The sequence below is a fragment of the Petaurus breviceps genome, unplaced genomic scaffold (assembly GCF_028583685.1).
Source record: "Petaurus breviceps papuanus isolate PSGF00001 unplaced genomic scaffold, PetGlider_PUasm1.0 64, whole genome shotgun sequence".
Lineage (NCBI taxonomy): Eukaryota > Metazoa > Chordata > Mammalia > Diprotodontia > Petauridae > Petaurus > Petaurus breviceps.
In genome coordinates this window covers 371,164-393,081 of record NW_027186428.1, presented here as the reverse complement: position 1 = coordinate 393,081, position 21,918 = coordinate 371,164, and the positions used below count along the sequence as shown (strand labels likewise).

General features: G+C 38.0%; 1 protein-coding gene across 8 annotated transcripts in view; it reads left to right on the top strand.

Moving 5' to 3' along the window:
- MOK (MOK protein kinase) overlaps positions 1–21,918 on the top strand; it is a 91,374-nt gene that overhangs the window by 28,679 nt on the left and 40,777 nt on the right. For 3 of the 8 annotated variants that reach the window (XM_069103732.1, XM_069103730.1, XM_069103736.1), the window contains exons 2-3: positions 2,522–2,592; positions 5,795–5,855. The exons of 2 other annotated variants lie outside the window; for them this stretch is intronic. In XM_069103732.1, the coding sequence (XP_068959833.1) occupies positions 5,813–5,855 (43 nt within the window). In that variant the 5' untranslated portion in view covers positions 2,522–2,592; positions 5,795–5,812. Of the gene's footprint in view, positions 1–2,426; positions 2,593–5,794; positions 5,856–21,918 lie in introns of all 8 variants that reach the window. 3 more of the 8 variants (XM_069103733.1, XM_069103737.1, XM_069103731.1) reach the window with 2 other exon arrangements.

Genomic DNA, 21,918 nt, shown 5'->3' with positions numbered 1-21,918 from the left:
TCTTTAACATACAATAAAGTTTATGTCAAGATTTTAAATTTTTTTTGGCTGCTCAGAAAAACAATCATGTCTTTTTGCTTAAACTCCATTTTATTTGGATGTTTAATGAGCACACAAGATTTCTGACTTCAGACCTGGAATTCATTTCATGAGGAGAACATATTAAAAAAAAAAACTCTAAGGGAGATAACTAGATTATATAAAAATAAATAAATAGGTCAGTGGTAGAAAGTCAGTGAATGACTTTGGCACTAAGGAACATGTTTTGAAATTTGAATTTATACATTTATTTAGTCATGCAACATATATTGAGAGCCAGCTGTGTGCAGAAACACTGCTCAGCCCTGGAGGTGGTAATACAAAGACAAATTAAGACATATTCCCTGAAGTCATGTAGTTTACAATCTAGTAGTTCATTGATGACTTAGTAGGAAAACATTGTAAACCTATTTCAAAGGCATTTCCTTTATGCCATTTGTTTAATGTGTTAATGGTATCTAATAACTTTTCCCAACAAAGTCTTTTAATTTCAGAGGAAGTTTTCCTCCATTCCAATTATTAGGTGATTGTTTTAAAGTTTACCTTGTAGCCAAACATGCAGTATATAACATCTCCTTAGGAGCCAGTTTTTTAACTGTGAGATTCCTAGTCTGATAGGTCCAAATGGAACTGTATAGGCAGCTATATACAGAATTGTGGCTTCAAGGATTCTGGCTTTAATTTTCTGTGAACTACTTCAATAAATATATTGGTAGAAAGTAGAGTCCTAAATTCAGAGGCCTGGCTCCAACTAAGCACCAAAATCTTGATGCTTAAAACTCAACAGAAAACTCACCACCAAATTAGTGGCTATCATTAACTACTTTAAGTAAATCAGTTTCATTTTCCCTAGATTGACAATGGACCACTCTCAAGGATCCTTAAAAATTTTTATTTTTGAAGCTCACATGTCTCCAAAGTGGGTTTGGGGTGATTCAGAAAAAATTATTTGAGTATCTCTGTCCTTCCACTTCAAGGAGAATTGGAATTAAGATGAAGCCAGGCATGTGCTGAATAGTTGTCTTCCTCGTAATTTTGCTGTGGCTGACTCATGATTCCATTCTTTTCTCATTTCTCAAAGTAGTTTTATAGGTAAGTTTTGATAGCTAAGCCATAGTAAAGCTCTTCTCTCCATGTATACACTTTATATTTACCTAGTGCCTAAGAGTTCACCAGGCAGGTGCCTTCCTTGCCCTGTGGGGTGGGAAGGCAGGCAGGCAGAGGTAGTAAAACATTTGACCAGTAGAGGAGCTAAGGTTCAGAGAGGGGTACTGACAACCAGTATGGTCACACAGTCAGACAGTGGCAGAGCTGGGGCACTTGAACCCAGATTTTTTCAGTTACAAGTCCAGTGCTTTATTCACCTCATGCTGTCCAAGAGCTAGTGTTTTGAATTGGAATGGTTTTTTAAAATTTCTTTTGTTTTCCTCACTTAGACCCCTCTGTAGCGGCAAGCACCCCAAGCGTCCTCAGGGTTTGCAGCTACCACAGGTTCTTGGATCTGCTTTGTTAAAGGAAAGCAACTCAAAATGGGTTAACAAGCTTACTTTAATCAGTCAGACATATATCGTTTACCTTGTTCAGGAGAAAAGGTCAGCACCCCGAACCTCAAAGTATACAGGCATAATTATCAAGACAGAAACATCAAGTAGAAGATTTCCAAACTGTCCAACCATTACATCCATACCCAGTCAACATCTGGGTTTCCACATTCTGGGTTTTTCAAAGCCGGGGGACTCTCAACAACGGCTTCCCAAAATTCAGATCAAATCACAGAACACTTCTCAAAGTGAGTCCCAAAACAAAGCTACACATCAGGGCTTATATAGCCTTCTCCTGGCTCAGAGAATGTAACAACCTTATTGACCCACTGGCCAATCAAAAAGTATCTACTGAAAAACAAGCCTCCACCCCAGGCTTCTGGTGCACTTTAGCCTAGGGGCAGGGAAGATCTTTAAAATTTACATTCGCATTACACCCTCCTGTTGGAATTTTTTCTTCATTCTGCATCTCGTTGACTCTTTTTTTTTGCAAAGCAGAGCCTAGCTATCTGCCTATTAGGTGTCCTTGTTATTTATATTAAAAAAGACTTAGAATTCTGCCTTGAACTAAATTCTTTTTTTTTTTTTTAAAGCAATTGGGGTTAAGTAACTTGTTCAAGGTTACATGGCCAGGTGTTTCTGGGTGGGTGCTAAGTGTCTGAGCCCGGATTCGATCCCCATGTATCCTGACACTGGGGCTGGTGCTCTTACTCGCTGTGCTACCTGGCTGCCCCTTGAACTAAATTCTTACTATTATTTCCACTTAATTTTGTCTGTTTATAAATATTGATATAAATAAAACTCTCCCTTTTAACCACTAAGCTGTTGTCTTTGTATGATGTGTAGGAGTGCCTTATGTTTACAAACTATATTTAGAAATGAAGATTTGATTATACTTCCTGATGAGGAGAAAACAGAATAAAAAATGCTTTTTTCTTCAGTGACAGAAAAACTGGTTCTCTTGCACTAATATGTGAACTTATGGACATGAATATTTATGAGCTAATACAAGGTACGTTGACTAACTTGAAAGCCAATCTAAAGACCTATTTTAAAATGTAGAGTTGTTAGACCTATTTACATATGTCGAAATGCTTTAATTTTTGAAAATCATTATTTTGGAATGGTAGCAATAACTAATGCATAGTGTAGTACATTGTACTTACTCACTGGAGATTTCTTATTCAGCAACTTGAGATGCTATGACTATGATTTCAAACTGAAAAGAAGCAGATAAAACATTAGAGGATCCAAAACAGATGTTAATAAGCCCATGATGTCCTAGCTGAGCTTCTCAGACCCTTCTTCAGAGTATATTTACTCTAATTTTAACAAGTTTGGTTATCTATTTTTTGGGCAGATTAGAACCAGGAATGGGAGAGTATGCCTAGAGCCAGGCACAGGCACAGGAATTGACAACTGACTGCCTAATAGTAAGACTTTAACAAATGAACTTAAAAGGCACAGCAGTCTAGAACCATTTAACATAAGGTTCATATCATCTTATATAACTCAGTTGCCTCTGAGAGTACCACTGTATTATGGTAAAATACAGTAATATTTATGGTAATGATTATAAAGAAAGATTACATTATGTTCAACATACTCTAAGATGGTAGTGAAGCAGGGTAAAAGACTTAAGAAGATTTTCATTTAAAATTCTAAAATGTTTTATGCTTAAAGGTGTAAGCCCCGTTTATCTGAAAGTCCATTTATGTGGGACACCTTGTTCCTTAAAAGTGTCAGAAAAATGAGGTGGTATAGTACATTACATTTAAACATGTCACATATGTTATATATGATTTAGAATATTTTTGTGCATTTATGTCTAATGTATAATTTGACAAAGCATACACAATCAGTTTAAAAACACTGTTTTATTAATTTACTTTGTAATATCTTTTTACTGTTAAACTTGCTTATTGATAGCCTACATTTTTCTGAAGCATGCACATTTAATAGTTAATTCTCAAAATTTAGGTGCAGGGGAGAATTTCTGTGATAATATATACACAAATATTTAAAGCAATTTAATTTTGAATTAAAAATTTTTAACTCCCAAAGATAAGGGAATGTGTCTATTTTGAGAAATTTAATAAGAAACATCTCTCTTCATCTAGACCTGGCCTGTATAGCCTGTGCTTGTGAAAGGATTTTGGGAGGCCTTCAAAAATGTAGAGGAAAAACATCCTCTTCATTTTTTGCAGGTCACATGAAATTCTTTGGTGTGCAGGTTGTATAGGCCTGATCTAGACAGACTGTAGAAAATGGAGAATTTCATGATTTGACAGTCATCCTCTCTGCTTGTTGAAGTCTGGCTCCTCCTTCAAGTGTTATCTCCTCCATGAAGCCTTTCTTTGACTACCTCAGCCCTTGGTGATTATTTCTTTCTCTGAATTCCTTATAGCACTACTGACTCTGCTAGTCATTGATAGGATACATGACCTCACATTATGATAAATATTTATCTACCTGTCTATCTATCTATCTATCTATGTATCTATCATTTATGCCCCTAACTAGATTGCAAGTACTTCTAAGGCAGGAACTATGCCTAATACTTCTTTTTATAACTGACACAAAATAGGCATTCATGTACACTTATTTTTTTTAATTAAAAAAAATTAATCTTTTATTTATTTATTTTTAGTTTGCAACATTCATTTCCACAAGATTTTGAGTCACAAATTTTTCCCCTACCCTCTACCTCCAAGATAGCAAGCCTACTGAATACACCTTCCCCCAATCTGCTCTCTCTTATATCCTCTCCCATCCCCCCCCCCAACTTTCTAGTAGGGGAAGATGGATTTCTGTATCCTAGTGCCTGTACATCTGATTTCCCAGTTGCATGTAAAAAACATTTTTTTTGTCTATTAATTTGTTTGTTCACTTTTAGTTTACAAGATTCAGTTCCATAATCCCTTGAGTTTCAAATTTTCTACTCTTTCCCCACCCCTCCACCCATGGCGGCATGCGATCAAGTATAGGATCTGCAAATACTTTCACATTAGACATTAGTCAGGTTGTAAAGAAGGATTGAAACCAATGGAATGAACAATGGGAAAGAGGAAACAAAACCAAACAAGATAAAGAGAGCAGGTAGTTTGCAACAATTTTTTTTTAACATTTGTTTTTAAAACTTTGATTTCCAGATTCTTTCCCCTCTGGCCTCCTCACCCTTCCCCACTGGGAAGACAAGCAATTCAATATAGGTTGTACATGTGTAGTTACGCAAAACGTTTCCATGGTAGTTATATTGTGAAACACTAACTATATTTCCCTCTATCCTATCCCGCCCCCTACTTATTCTATTTTCTACTTTGACCTTGTCCCTTTTCAAAAGTGTTTGCTTCTAACTACCCTCCCTCCCAATCTACCCTCCCTTCTATCATCCCCCTTCTTATCCCATTTCCCCCTACTTTCCTATAGGGTAAGATACCCAGGTATGTATATTATTCCCTCCTTAAGCCAAATTCAGTGAGAGTGAGGTTGACCCATTCCCTTTCACCTTCCTGCTCTTCCTCTCCATTGTAACAATTTTCTCTTGCCTCTTTTATATGAGATAATTTACCCTAGTCTGTCTCTCCCTTTTTCCTTCTCCCAATATATTCCTCTCTCACCTCTTAATTTTTTTAGATATCATCCCTTCCTATTCAACTGATGCTGTGCCCTCTGTCTATGTATACATGTATACACATATACACACACTCACATATGTATTTATACACACATACACTCTCCTATACATCCATACATATGTATGTACACACACACACACATATATTCCCTTCAACTATCCTCATACTGAGAAAAGTCTCATGAGTTACAATGGTCATTTTTCCATGTAGGAATGTACATTAACTTTAATAAGTTGCTTATGATTTCTTTATTCCTGTTTACCTTCTCATATTTCTCTTGCTTCTTGTATTTGAAAGTCAAATTTTCTGTTCAGCTCTGGTTTTTCATAAAGAATACTTGAAAGTCCTCTATTTCATTGAATCACCATATTTTCCCCTGAAGCATTATACTCAGTTTTGCTGGGTAGGTGATTCTTGGTTTTAATCCTAGCTCCTTTGACCTCCAGAATATCATATTCTAAGCCCTCTGGTCCCTTAATGTAGAAGCTGCTAGATCTTGTGTTATTCTGATTGTGTTTCCACAGTACTCAAAATTGTTTCTTCCTGACAGCTTGTAATATTTTCTCCTTGACCTAGGAACTCCGGAATTTGGATATGATGTTCCTAGAAGTTTTCTTTTTGGGATCTTTTTCAAGAGGTAATTGGTGAATTCTTTCAATTTCTATTTTGCCCTCTGGTTCTAGAATATCAGGGCAATATTCCTTGAGAATTTCTTGAAGGATGATTTCTGGGTTCTTTGTTTGATCATGGCTTTCAGGTAGACCAATAATTTTTAAATGATCTCTCCTGGATCTATTTTCCAGGTCAGTGGTTTTTCCAATGAAATATTTCACATTGCCTTCAATTTTTTCATTTATTTGGATCCGTTTTGTAGTATCTTGATTTCTCATAAAATCATTAGCTTCCATTTGCTCCATTTTAATTTTGAAGGAATTATTCTCTTCAGTGAGTTTTTGAAATTCCTTTTCCATCTGGCCAGTTCGACTTTTTAAGGCATTCTTCTCCTTTTTGGCTTTTTGGGCATCTTCTGCCATTTGAGTTAGTCTATTTTTTAAGATGTTATTTTTTTCAGTATTTTTTGGGGTATCCTTTAGCAGGCTATTGACTCACTTTTCATGATTTTCTTGCATCATTCTCATTTCTGTTCCCAATTTTTCCTCCACTTCTCTTGATTTTCAAAATTCTTCTTGAGCTCCTCCATGGCCTGTAACCAATTCATATTTTTCTTGGAAGCTTTTGATGCAGGAGTTTTGACTTCATTGACTTCTTCTGGTTCCATGTTTTGATCCTTTTTGTTCCCAGGAAAGGATTCTATGGTCTGATTGTACTTCCCCTGCTTGCTCATCCTGCCAGCCAATTACTTGACTTTTGAGCTCTTTGGCTCTTTGTCATGGTGGAACTCTGCTTCCAAAGTGGAAAGAGTTGTGTTCCAAATTGCTGGGGTTTTTGCAAATGTTGTCAGAGGTATGAGGAGGGCACCCTCTCTACAGCCTTCACAGGCTCTGGCACATTGGCATTCCTCATCCCAGGACCACCACCCAAGACAGTGACCCAGTTCCAAGCAGGTTAAAGGAAGAGCAATTGCCCTCTGAATGGCTGCTTGGTCCCCCTTACAATTTGCATGCCAGGAACTCTGGAGGCACCCATGCACCACCTCTGCCACCTCTCACCCCAGGGGCAGGACCACACTCTTCTCTCACCCAGTTCCAACAGAATTTCCTACTGACCTTTTACTTTCTCTTTGGTATCTATGGGTTGAGAAGCCTGGAACTACCACAGCTGCCAGTGATTCACTCACCTGACGTCTGCTCTAGGTAGTCCGTTCTGCTGGTCAGGGCCACCCCGGATCTGGGCCAGTGCAGCTCACACGGGACTCCTCAGCCTCCAGCCTGGTGCAATAGACCTTTATTCTTGGCCTGCTGGGCTGCCTTAAGTGGGAGATTTGTTTTTCTCTGTTACTTTGTGGGTTCTGCAGTTCTAAAATTTGTTTAGAGTCATATTTTACAAGTATTGGAGGTGGTTGGAGCGGGAGCTTAAGCAAGTTCCTGCTTTTACTCCACCATCTTGTGTCTACCCCCATGTATGCTTATTGATGATGATGCTGCTGTCATATTGTAACTTGAGCCAATCCTTGCTATTTTACTAAGAATAGTTATTCATTTGTGCTTGTTTACCAGCCTCTTAGATTATTGGATATGTTGGAAGTTACAAGATCAATTAATAATGAAATAGGGGAACAGTCACTGAATAACTAAAGTATCTAGTAATGTGCTTAATAATGTGCAGGAATTTTGAGGAATATGAAGAAAGTGTAAGATTTTGTTCTCACCCTTAACATGTTAATAATATAAATGCTACAAAACTAAAAAATGTCAAATGGTGGACACTTGCACTTGTGATGTAGAGGAAAGAGCACTTTTGACCCTTCGAGCCCTAACATGATTCTTATTGCTAGACCTTGTGGTTCTAGCTATGAATACCATAGAAGTTCAGAGGAGGGAGAGATCATTGTGAGTTACCGTGGTTGGAGAAGGTTTCCTAGAGGAACAGGGAACTTGAACTTGAGCCTTGAAAGGTTTTAGTTGGTAAGGGGGAGAAGAAAAGGATGAAATTCCAAAGGGTAGGAGAATAGCAATTACTTTGGTAAGAATTTTGAGTTTTTCCAAGTTTTTTAGAAACCTGACAGTGTAACAGTATCCTTTCTTAAAATGTTAAATATACCTTTCTGTGTTTGGATGTCTGAGAAGATCTTTGTTGTAATCCCATTTCACTGAAAAACTTTCAATTTTCAGATTATTGTTCTTTTATGTAATATTTCTTCCACATTTAGCTCCAAACAGAATTGTAATTGTGTTACCTACATATTTGTGTTTGCCTGGTTTCTTGCCTTTTGCAGCTGATTCCTGCTTTTGGAATCCCTCCTTCCTTTTATCTCGTCCTCCAACTCCCTTACGATCAGAAATCTCTAACATGGAATTGGTTGACTCATAGAATTCAACTGTCCTCATTGGAGATATTTCAAGCAGAGGTTGTTTGTTGGGGATGCCGTAGAGAAAATGCTTGGGGTTAGACTAGGTCTACTCTGAGCCCCTTTCTAGCTCTGAAAGTCTGTGATTTTAGGTCCTGGTTCTTGGCTAGCCTACCCTAACCTGACTCCCAAACCTACAGAACTGATTGGTGGTGACCTGACAATGAGTCACATTGTTCAAGACTCTAAAGTTCAACCCTAGCTTTCTTGTCCTCGCTCATTTATAACTGACTCATGCTGGGAATTCTCAGTCTTGCCTTACTGATTCAAGTTTACTCTTTGTATAGGTTCCTATCCCTAACACAAAAATTAGTATAAGCAATTTAGGGAGCCTGGTTACCATAGGTCCTGTTATTAATGTAATGAGTAGCTCATAATTTTTTAGTACTTTGTATTTACAAAGCACGTTCTCCACAACAACCCTATGAGGTAGGTAATGAACGGATTGCTTTTTGGCTCCTAGAGGCAAGAGTATGTGTATATCTCAAGTTAAAGGAAACTAAACCTCAGCATGTGTGACCTATTCAGTGTCACACAATTTGCATGTAGTAGAGCTTGTAGAATAGTAGAGGACTGAAACTTAGGTCTCCTGACTTAAAAGCTTGATAATCCTTCCTCTGCATCTTGCTGCTTTTTACTATAACCACATTCTTCAAAATGATCATTCGTTTCCTAGGTTGCCTTTTCTCAGTCCTCATCCTCCTTGGCCTTTGACCCAGTTGATCACCCTCCTCTCTTTGACATTCTCTTCTCACTAGATTTTCATGACACTACTCTGTCCTGGTTCTCCTCCTACATGCAAAATTGCTCCTTCTCAGTTTCTCTTGCTCAGTCTTCATCCAGGTCAGCCCCGCCCACTGTGGGTTTTTATTAAGCCTCTGTTCTGTCCTGGTCTCTCTTTTCTTCTTCCTCTATGTTATTTCACTTGATGATCTCATCAGCTCCCATGGAATCCATTATCTCTATGTAGATGATTCTTGGAACTATGTTGTTGCTATTCACTTGTTTTAGTTGTGTCTGACCCCGCTTTGAGCTTTTCTTGGCAGAGATACTGGAGTGGTTTGCCATTTCCTTCTGTAGCTCATGTTAAAGATAAGGAAACTGAGGCAGACTGGGTTAAGTGGCTTGCTCAGGGTTACATAGCTAGTGAATATCTGAGGCTAGATTTGAATTCATGTCTTCCTGACTCCAGGCCTGGTGCTCTATCTACTGTGCCACCTAGCTTCCCCTAATATGTCTAGCCCTAATCTCTTTGCTCACCTCCAAACTCAAAAGTATCCAGCTCTTTAAGAGTTAGACATCTTGAACTGGATTTTGTATAGACATTTGTACAAAGTGAGGCCAAACCTAATTTCTGTCAGACTGCTTCCCAGAAATTTTTGTCTAATAGTGAATCTTTACCCCAATAAGTGAGATCTTTGCGTTTATGAAACACTAATCTACTAGGCCCTTTTGTTTCTTTGTGTTATTTTTATCTAATTTGTCTCACTAATCAACTCTTTGTTTTAAGCCAGTACCATAGTATTGATGGTTAGTAATAATTAGCAGCCATTTACATAAAGCTTCATGGTTTACAAAGTGCTTTACAAATATTATCTCACTTGATCTGGGAGTGATCTGCATAGAGATCAGTCAATCATTTAATAATGTTATTAAGTGCCTCCTATATGCCAGGTACTGTGTTAAGTGATAGGATACCAAGAGAGGTAAAAGTTAGTCCCCTGCTCTCAGGGAGCGCTCAGTCTAATGGAGGAGACAACTTCCAAACAACCATGTGCAATTGAAATGCAGGATAAACCGGAAGTAATCAACAGAGGTAAGGCACTAGAATTAAGATGCATACCTGTAGAAGGTGGGATTTTAGCCAGACTTGGAGGAAGCCAGGGAGCAAGGAAACTGAGATGAGGAGGGAAGAGAATTCCAGGCAATCAGGATGACCATATGAAAATGCCCATAGCTGAGAGTTGAAATTCTTGTTTGAGGAAGAGGAAGGAGACCAGTGACACAGAAGTGAAGATTATGTGGAAGTGTAGAGTGGGAGGTATAAGTCACAGTAAGACTGAAAAGGTAATGGGAGGGGGCAGCTTATGAAGGACTTTGAGTGCTAAATGGAAGATTTTATATTTGATCCTGGAGGCAGTAGGAAGCACGGTATAGGTATGTTTGACATAATCAAAATAGCACTTTAGGAAAATCACTTTGTTGGCTGAATGGGGGATGAATTGGAGTAGGGAGAGACTAAATAGCAGTGCCTGTATTAGGTATAATTATAATAATAGTATAAAAGGATGTGTGTATTCAAGATATGTTGCAAATATAATAATAATAGTATAAAAGGATGTGTGTATTCAAGATATGTTGCAAAGATGATGTTGACAGGACTTACCAATAAATTGGATTATATAGAGGTGAGAGATAATAAGGAGTTGAGGATGACACCTAGTTTCCAAGCCTGGGGGACTGGAAGGATGGTGGTACCCTCAGCAGTAATAAAGAAGTTTGGAAGTAGAAAGGTTTGGGATGAAAGAGAATGAGTTTAGTTTTGGACATGTTGAGCTTATGACTCAATAAGTAGATTGGGGAATCATCAGCACAGAGATGATAACGGAATCTATGGGAACTGATGTGATTACCGAGTATAATATTATAGAGGAAGAAGAGAAGAAGGTCCAGGACAGAGCCTTGTGGAACACTCGGGGTTAGCAGGTTTGTGACCTAAGCAATATGAGATGAGGAAGAGGGAACTCTTGGCAAATTCCTGATTTTTTTTTTCAGTAAAATATGAGATAAGGATCTCAGCTTAAAGAGTAGGAAGTGGTGGGAACCATGGGAGACTCATGGAAGGATGAAAAGGCTTGGAAGAGTTTCTGTGATGAACGGGATAGTGAGTTGTTTACTAAGAGTTTTTTTTATTTTTTTACTAAGATAGTGTAAGGAGAAGAGTATAACTAGTGCAGTGTGATGGTATGGGAGTGAATTAAGGGGTCAGAGGATTGGAGGTCACAGTTTGGAAAGCCAGTAGCTTTTGATTAGATAAGGGAGCCGGTAAGGTGATCCAATAAATTAGTATAGAGTAGGGATTCTTTTTTTTTTTTTTTGCTTTTTGGAGGGGGGAGGGCTGGGCATTTGGGGTTAAGTGACTTGCTCAAGGTCACACGGCTAATAAGTGTTAAATGTCTGAGGCCAGATTTGAACTCAGGTCTTCCTGACTCCAGGGTGGGTGCTCTATTCACTGCACCACCTAGCCGCCCCATAGAGTAGGAATTCTTAACTTGGGGTCCTTGAAATTGTCTTTAAAAGTATTTTGATAGCTATATTTTAACATAATTGGTTTTCTTTGTAATCCTATGTGTTTTATGCATTTAAAAACATTCTGTGGACAGTTGCACATGCCTCAACAGACTGCTTAAAGGGGTTCCTGACATACAAAAAGGGGTTGAGCCCTGGATAGAGTGAGAAGAGAAAGTGGTCACAGACAGAGAGCCCTGGGGGACATCCATGGTTAGGAGGCGTGACCTGGGTGAAGAGCCAGTAAAGTAGACCGAGGAGTCAGACAGACAGGAGGAGAACTAGGATGAAAGCCTAGAGAGCTGAGAGTGTCTCCAGGGAGGTGATTGACATTGTCAGATGCTGCAGACAATCAAGGGGAATATTAGCTATAGCAGCTCAGAGAGTGATGGTGGCTTTGGGTAGCGGTGTTTCTGTTCCATAATGAGCTAGACAACAGAGGGGAGGAGGCAGAGACATCTACTAGGTATAGTTTTCTCAAGGGATGATAGCTAGTGGGGTTGGTTGGATCAAGTGAGGGGTTTTAAAGGGTGGGGGAGATATGAATATGTTTGCAGAGAGTAAGGAAGGAGCCAGTAGATACAGAGAGATAGAGCATAAGGAAATGGGGATGATAATCTGAGCAATTTCCTAGAGAAGCTGGGAGTGTTGTACTGAGAGGCTGTAGAGGGGTTTGCCTCGTCAGGGAGGAGGGCCCTTTCTCCATCCAAGACCAGAGTAAAGTATGTGCTGATGGAATAAGGCAAGAGATCATGGATGTAAGAGTTATAGGTGTTTGAACAATGAATAGACGTAGTAATGAAGGACTAAGTAACCAGAATTACAGGCTTAGATCTTGGGTTTTATGCTGATTAGGTCATTAAACCAGTACAGGCATGTCCCACACATGGCAACGCTGATTAACATTCCTCTCCCTTCCAGTAATACCATTAAACCACATAGTAAAATATTTGAAACTTTAGTATATAAAGAGTGCAAGGCTTTGGAAGATCAGAATGACCTCTGTTCATATTCCAACTCTGATACTCAATGTATGTCTGAGGGTGGGTCACTTAACCTCTGAACCCAGTTTCTTCATCTGCAAAATGAGGAGAATTATATTTATATTGCCTGCCTTACAAAGGTTATTTATGAGGAAAGTGCTGTGTAAAACTTGAAGTGCTATAGAAACATGAGCTAATATTTTCTATTGATTATCTTGTTCTTGTCGGGCCGATTATGCTAATGTGTTTTTAAGGAACCAGGAACTACTTTAGACAGTATCCCTGTGTGAGAAAAATTCCGTATAAGGAGAGACTTTCTCTACAGGGATGTAAAGTCCAGGGTTTTTAGGCAGAGTCCTTGAGCACACCATATAGTCTGTAAAAGATAATATATTACTAGTTTAGGTTAGTTTTTGTTTCTTCCTGAGAGATATCATTATGTGAAAATACTGCCTGAACACATAGCACCTGTTTCAAAATGCAAGGTGTACATTTGCTCTTGTGAAATTTAAGCTGGGTTATCTTTTACTAAAAGGTAGTAATAATGATTAAAAATTGAGGACCCAGCAGTTTTTTTAATTGAATTTTATTTATTTTTGTTACATATTAAGTTTTGAACTGTATTCCTTCCTCCCTCCTCACCCCACACTAGCGAAGGTCACCATTTGACACAGATGTACAAATATATGTAAAAGTGAACTGTGCATACATCTATTTATCAGTTCTTTGAAGGTGGATAGCAGCTTCCTTCATAGGTCCTTTATAGTTGATTTGAGTATTTATAGTACTCTGAATAACTTGGTTGTTCACGGTTACTCATTGAACAATATTGGTATCACTGTATTCAGTGTTCTCTTGGTTCTACTTATTTCACTTATTATTTCATGCAAGCCTTTCCATGTTTTTCTAAAATCAACCAACTTGTCATTTCTTACAGCATAGTAGTATTCCATCACAATCATATACCACAACTTGTTTAATCATTCCTCAATTGATGGGCATCCATCAATTTCCAGCTCTTTGCCATCACAAAGAGAACTGCTATAATTATTTTAGAACATGTAGATTCTTTTCCTTTTTCCCTGATCACCTTGGGAAACAGACCTAGTGGTATTGCTGGATCAGAGGGCATATAGTTTTATAACTTTTGGGGCATAATTCCAGATTGTTCTACAGAATGGTTGATTCAGTTTACAATTCTATCAAGCAGTGTATTAGTGTCCCAATTTTTCCACATCCTGCCCAATATTTGTCATTTTTCCTTTCTATCAATTTAGCCAGTCTGATAAGTATCTTAATGTTGTTTTGTATGTTGATGGCATCTTAAAGTTGTTTTAATTTGCATTTCTCTAATCAATAATGATTTGGAACATTTTTCATATGCCTATTATATAGTTTTGATTTTTTCATTAAAAAATTGCTTGTTCAGATCCTTTGACCACTTATCAATATAGGAATGACTTATAGTCTTATACATTTGACAAAGTCTTCTATATATTTGAGATGTGAGACTTTTATCTGAGAAACTGTCTATAAAATTATTTACCTCCAGTTTTCTGCTTTCCTTCTAATCTTGGCTACATATGGTACTTCTTATCATAATGTAGTTTTGTGTTTGTCTCTTAATTAAATTTATTTTAGCTTTAACCTTGTCTGAGATCATAATTGCTACCCCTGCTTTTTTGTATAAGATGAAGCTTAATAAATTCTCTTCCAACCCTTTATTTTTTACTCTGTGTCTATCTCTCATTTTTTTTTTTTAAAGCAGTTGGGGTTAAGTAACTTGCCCAAGGTTACATGGCCAGTTATTTCTGGGTGTGGTGCTAAGTATCTGAGCCCAGATTCGATCCCCAGGTCATCCTGACACTGGGGCTGGTGCTCTTACTCGCTGCCCCTATCTCTCTTTTTAAAGTGTATTTCTTGTAAATAACATATTGTTAGATTCTGATTTTTTAATCCATTCTGCCATCTGTTTCTGTTTTATGGGTAAGTTCATCCCATTCACATTCAAAGTTATAATCACTAATTGTGCATTTCCCTCCATCCTATTTTTCATCACTTTTTAATCCTTCTCCCCTTCTCTTTTTACTATCCCCCCTCAAATGTCTAATTAACTTGTAACAACTGCTTCCCTAAACTGCATCCCTTCTAAGAATCTGTCCCTTAACTTTTCCCCTTACTCTCCTATTCCTTAATTTGCTCACCCTTCTTAAGAGTCCCTCCCTTATCCCCTCTCCTTACTCTATTTCTTGATCTATCTTCTTACTTCCCTATTTCTTTATAAGTTAAGAAGACTTTTATACCCTTCTAGATATATGTTATTCTCTTTTTAACCCTGTTCTGATAAGAATAAGGTTCTAGCATTATTAGTCCTCTGCCACCTTATGCCTCTACTGTAACATTTCTTCCATTTGTGCCTCATTTGTATGAAATAATTGCTCCATTTTACCTCTCCCTACCCAATTTTATTTTTTAGGATCCTCCCATCAGACTCAACTCAACCCCAATTCTTCTATCTATGTATACTCTTTCAAACTACCCAAGTAATGATAACATTTTTTTTTTTAAGCAATTGGGGTTAAGTAACTTGCTCAAGGTTACATGGCCAGTTATTTTGTGGGGTGCCAAGTATCTGAGGCCAGAACTGATCCTGGGTCTCTTGACACCGGGGATGGTGCTCTTACTCACTGCGTGACCTGGCTGCCCCAATAACATTCTTAAGAGTTACAAATAATGTTTTCCCATGTAAAAAGTAAAGACTTTTTACCTTATTAAGTTCTTTATAATTGGTCTTTATTGTTTGCCTTCTTTTGTTGCTCCTGACTCTGGTAGGTCAGATTTTCTATTCAGTTCTGGTCTTTTCTTCAAAGATGCCTGAAAGTCCTTTGGTTCATTAAATGTCTTCCCCCTCCTTCTCCCCCCTCCCCCCCAGCCATTTAGGATAGCATGCATAGCTTTGGTGGGTAAGTTATTCTTACGCAGATCCTTTGTTCTTTGGAATATATTGTTCTGTCCTTTGGCCCTTTAATGTAGAAGCTGCTAAATCTGTGTTATCTTGACTGTAGCTCCACAGTAATTAAATTTTTTTAGTTACTTGTCGTGTTTTCTCTTTGATCTGGGAGCAAACTTTGGTATGAGGCTCCTGTGAATTTTCATCTTGGAATATCTTTCAGGTGGTAATCAATGGATTTTTTTTCTCTTTCTATTTTATCCTCTCATTCTAAAACTTCAGGGCGATTTTCCTTAATAATTTCTTGCAATGCAGTGTCATTCTTTAGGATTAGATTGTTTAGTTTAAAATTCACTTTTAATCTACATTTCCACACCACTTTATTGAATGTAATTTTTTTGCATTATTATGAAAAGATGCATTAAAAAATCCATTTTTCTGCTTTTCTGCATTTGGTTGTGAAGTTTTGTGCCCTAATATATGGTGAATTTTTGTGTATGTTCCATGTAGTATTTTCTCAGCAACACTGAGAAAATACATATTTCTTTCTATTCCCATTCAAGGTTTCTCCAGAGGTCTATCCTATCTAGTTTTATGTAATTCTATTTAACTCCTTAACTTCTTTCTTGTTTGCATTTTGATTATATTTATATAGTTCTGAGAGGGGAAAGTTAAGGCCCCACACTAGTATAGTTTTATTCCCTATTTCTTCCTGTAACTCATTTAACTTCTTTAAAAACTTGGATGCTTATACCATTTTAGTACATATATGTTTAGTATTTATTTTACTTCATTATCTGTGGTACCTTTTATACTTTTCTCTATTTACTATTTTATTTTTCCCCAATTACATGTAAAAGCAACTTTCATCATTCATTTTTGAAGCTGAGTTCCAAATTTTCTCCCTACAACCCCACCCCCTCATTGAGAAAGCAAACAATTTGATATAGGTTATACATGTATAGTCATGCAGTACATATTTCCATATTAGTCATGTTGTAAAGGAAAACAGCAAAATAACCCAAGAAAAAATAAAGTAAAAAAAAAAGTATGCTTCGATCTATATCCAGACTCCCATCAGTACTGTCTGCTGATAGCATTTTTCATTACGGTACCTTTTAGTAAGATGTATTTTCCTTGCTTATCTTTCAGTTAGATCTTTTTTTGCTTTTGCTTTTGCTTTTCTGAGATCATGATTGCTACCCTTGCAATTTTTTACTTAGGCTGAAGCATAATAGATTCTTCTCCAACCTTTTACCTTTATTCCATGTGTTGTATCTGCTTCAGATGTGTTTTTTGTAAACAGCATAATGTTGGATTCTGTTTTTTAATCCATTTTGCTATCTGTTTTTGTTTTATGGGTGAGTTCATCCTATTCATATTAAGAGTTATGATTACTATGTATTTCTCTCCATTTTATTTTTCCCATTTATCCTTTTCTCTCTCTTTTCACCCTGTCCCTCCTCAACAGTGTTTTGCTTCTGACCACCACCTTCCTTCTATCATCCCTACTTCCCTGTAGCATAAAAAAGATTTTTATACCCAACTGACTGTGTATGTTATTCCTGCTTTAAGCCAATTCTCAGTAGAGTAAGGTCAAGTGATGCCCACCCTCCTATCTTTCCCTCAACTTTAATAGGTCTTTCATACCTCTTCATGTGAGATAATTTACCCTATTTTATCTTTTCCTTATCTCTTCTCCCAGTGCAATCTTCTTTCTCACCTCTTATTCTGATTTTTTTTATCTCATCCCATCAAAATCAACTTATATATATGTCCTCACTGTAAATTCCTAATTGTCTTAGTAGTGATAAAATTCTTAAGAGTTACAAATGTCATCTTCTTGGGTAGAGATGTAAATTTTTTTTTTCTTTTTGGAGGGCAATTGGGGTTAAGTGACTTGCCCAAAGTCACACGGCTAGTAAGTGTGTCAAGTGTCTGAGGCCACATTTGAACTCAGGTCCTCCCGACTCCAGGGCCGGTGCTTTATTCACTGCACCACCTAGCTGCCCCTAGATGTAAACTTTTTAATCTTATTGAATCACTTGTGTTTTCTCTTTACTGTTTACTTTTTTATCTTTTCTAAAGTCTTGTATTTGAAAATCACATTTTCTGTTCAGCTCTTATTTTTATTAGGAATGCTTGAAAGTTCTCCATTTCATCGAATGTCTGTTTTCCCCCTGAAGGATTATACTCAGTTTCAATGGGTTGATGAGTCCTGGTTGTAATGTTGGCTACTTTGTCTTTCAGAATACCATATTCTAAGCCTTCTAATCTTATTATGTAGAAGCTACAAAATCCTGTGTAACTATGACTGTGACTCCATGATACTTGAATTGTTTCTTTCTGGCTGCTTGCAGTATTTTCTCCTTGATCTTAGAGTTCTGCAATTTGGCTGTCATATTCCTGAGAGTTTTCATATAGGTATCTTTTCAGGAAGTGATTGGTAGATTCTTTCAACTTCTATTTTACGCTAGGTTTCTGAGATATTAGGGAAGTTTTCCTTAACAGTTTCTTGAAATGTGATGTCCAGTTCATGATGGAAAATGCCATCCATATCCAGAGAAAGAACTATGGAGTCTGAATGCAGAGCAAAGCAGACTATTTTCTTATTTTTTTTTCTCATGGTTCTTCCCATTCATTCTAATTCTTCTATACAACCACTAATATAAAAATAGGTTTAATAGGAATGTATATGTAGAGCCTATATCAGATTGCATGCTGTCTTGGGGAGGGAAGAGGAGAAAATTTAAAACTTATGGAAGTGAATATTGAAAACTAAAAATAAATAAATTTACTTAAAAAAAAGAAATATGATGCCCAGGCTCTTTTTTTGTTCATGGCTTTCAGGTATTCCACTAATTCTTAAATCATCTCTCCTGGATCCATTTTCTAGGTCAGTCACTTTTCCAGTGAGATATTTTATATTTTCTTCATTTTTTTCATTCTTTTTATTTTGTTTGATTGATTCTTTTTTTCCAAATGCTTTATTGACTTCTGATTTACATCATTCATTTCCACCAGATTTTGAGTTACAAATTTTCTCCCCGTTTTTCCCCTACCACCGCCCCAAAATAGCAGTCTGACAGGATGGCCCCTCCTCCAATCTGCTCTTTCCCATATCTTCTCCTATACCCCCTTTGACTTTTCCAGTAGGGCATGGTGGATCTCTATACCCCAGTGCCTGTATATCTTATTTCCCAATTACATGCAAAACAGTATTAATAATAGTGTGTGTGTATATATATGTGTATATATATATATATATATATTTTTTTTTAAACATTTGATTTCAAAACTTTGAATTCCAGATTCATTCCCTTCCTCCCTTGTCACCCACCCTTCCTGGGAAGATAAGCAGTTCAGTATAGGTTGTACATGTGTAGCTTAATACAAAATATTAACATAGTAGATATATTGTAAAAGACTGACTATATTTCCCTCCCTCCTATCCCACCTCCCACTTGTTCTATTCTCTACTTTCATCCCCTCCCTTTTCAAAAGTGGGTGCTTCCAACTTCCCTCCCCCCCAGCCTTCCCTCCCTTCCATCATCCCCCCTCTCATCCCCTTCCCCCCTACTCTCCTGTAGGATGAGATACTCTATTTAGTGTGTATTTCATTCCCTCCCTGATCCAAATTCAGTCAGAATAAGGTTGACCCATTCCCTTTTGCTTTCCTTTTCTTCCCCTCCATTGTGCCCATTTTCCCTTGCCTCTTCTATATGAGACAGTTTACCCCGTTCTGTCTCTCCCCATCTCCTCTCATTATATTCCTCTCTGCCCTCTTAATTTCACCTTTTAAGTATCATCCCTTCCTGTTAAATTGGTCCTGTGCCCTCTATCTGTGTATACCTGTAAACATATATACACACATTTACATATGTATTCATATGCCCATATACCCTCATAAATAAATAAATATATATTTCTATTCCCTTCAACTATTTTCATACTGACCAAAGTTTCATTAGTTACAATTATTGTTTTTCCATGTAGGAATATTAATAGTTCAGCTTTGATAAGTTCCTTATGATTTCTTTTCCCTGTTTACCTTCTCATGCTTCTCTTGCTTCTTGTATCTGAATGTCAAATTTTCTATTCAACTCTGGTTTTTTCATCAAGAATGCTTGAAAGACCTCTATTCCACTGAATGACCATATTTTCCCTTGAAACATGATACTCAGTTTTGCTGGGTAGGTGATTCTTGGATTTAATACCAGCTCCTCTGCTCTCCGGAATATCGTATTCCAAGCCCTTCGATCCCTCAGTGTAGAAGCTGCCAGATCCTGTGTTATCCTGATTGTGTTTCCACAATATTCAAATTGTTTCTTCCTGGCTGCTTGTAATATTCTCTCCTTAATCTGGGAATTCCAGAACCTGGCTATAATATTCCTAGGAGTTTTCTTTTTGGGATCTTTTTCAGGAGGTGATTGGTGGGTTCTTTCAACCTCTATTTTGCCCTCTGATTCTAAAACATCAGGGAAGTTTTCTTTAAGAACTTCCTGAAGGATTATTTCTAGGTTCTTACTTTGATCATGGCTTTCAGGTAGTCCAATAATTTTTAAATTATCTCTCCTGGATCTATTTTCCAGGTCAGTGGTTTTTCCAATGAGATATTTCACATTGCCTTCTATTCTTTCATTTGTTTGGATCTGTTTAACAGCATCTTGATTTCTCATAAAGTCATTAGCTTCCATTTGCTCCAATCTAATTCTGAAGCAATGATTCTCCTCATTGAGCTTTTGAGGTTCTTTTTCCATCTGGCAAATTCTGTTTTTTAAGGCTTTCTTCTCCTCATTGCCTTTTTGAGCCTCTTTTACCATTTGAGTTAGTCTGTTTTTTAAGGTGTTATTTTCCTCAGTCGGGCTGTTGACTCTCATTTTGTAATTTTCTTGCATTGTTCTCATTTCTCTTCCCAATTTTACCTCCACTTCTCTTATCTCCTTCTTTTTTTTTTTTTAAAGCAATAGGTGTTAAGTAACTTGCTCAAGGTTACATGGCCAGGTGTTTCTGGGTGGGTGCTAAGTATCTGTGCCTGGATTCGATCTCCAGGTCATCTCAACACTGGGGCTGGTGCTCTTACTCGCTGTGCTACCTGGCCACCCCTTTATCTGCTTCTTAAGGTCCTCTATGGCCTGTAACCAGCTCGTATTTTTCTTTGAAGCTTTTGGTGCAGGAGTTCTGACTTCACTGTCTTCCTCCTGTTCCATGCTTTGATCCTTTTTGTCCCCAAAATAGGAGTCTAACGTTGGATTCTTCTGTCTGCTTTGTTTCCTTTGCCTGGTCATGTCGCCACTCAGTCACTTGACCCCTGGGCTTTTTGCCAAAGTAGGACTCTGCCACCAGATGGGAGCTTTCGTCCCAGACACTGGGGTTTTCTCAGCTGCTGGAGGTATTAGTTGGGTGCCCTCTCTGAAGCCTTCACATGCTCTGGCAAGATGGTCACACACCCCAGGACCTTCACCCTAGACCGAAATCCAGATCCAAGCAGGGTAAAGCAAGAGTGATTACCCCTCAGATACTGGTCGCTTGGTCCCCCTACACTCTGTATTCCAGGAGCTGAAGCTGCCACGTGGCTGCACTACAGCCCTCAGCAGCTTCTCCTCCAAAGCCAAAGCAATCCCAACTACTGGGTTCCAAAGCCCACACTGCATTGACCTCTCACTTTGTCCTTAGCATCTATGTGTTAATAATTCTGGACCTCCACAGCTGCTGGTGAGCTGGAGTCCCTCCAGCCATTGGTTGGGCTCGGCTCCCAGAGCACTGCACTGGCTGATTCCTGCCGGCCTGCCGGGCTGTCCTCAGCGGGAGGTTATCTCCTCTGTGTCATTTTGTGGGTTCTGCAGCTCCAAAGTTTGTTCAGAGTCCCGTTTTACATGGATTTGGGAAGGTGGGAGCCAGAGCTGCGGGGAGGTCCTGCTTCTACTCCGCCATCTTGACTTCCTGTTTGATTGATTCTTAATGTCTATTGGAGTTACTAACTTCCACTTGCCCAATGCTGATTTTTAAGGAATTATTTTCTTCAGTTAGTTTTTGTACCTCTTTTTCCATTTAGTCATTAATACTTTTTAGGGAGTTGTTTTCTTCAGTGAATTTCTGTACATTTCCCCCCATTTTTTTGTGCTTCTTTTTACCAAACTGTTGACTCCTCTCATGATTTTCTTGCATCATTCTCATTTCTTTTCACAATTTTTCTTCTACTTCTCTTATTTGGTTTTTAAAATCCTATTTGAGCACTTTTATTTATTTATTTTCCAAAAGCAATTGGGGTTAAGTAACTTGCCTAAGGTACACAGCCAGTTTTTTTTTGTGTGGGTGTTAAGTATTTGTGGCCGGAAGTGATCCCAGGTCCTCCCGACTCCAGGGCCAGCGCTCTTACTGTGCCACCTAGTCGCCCCTCCAGGAGTTATTTTTGAACCTGGAACCATTATATTTTTCTTTGAGGTTTTAG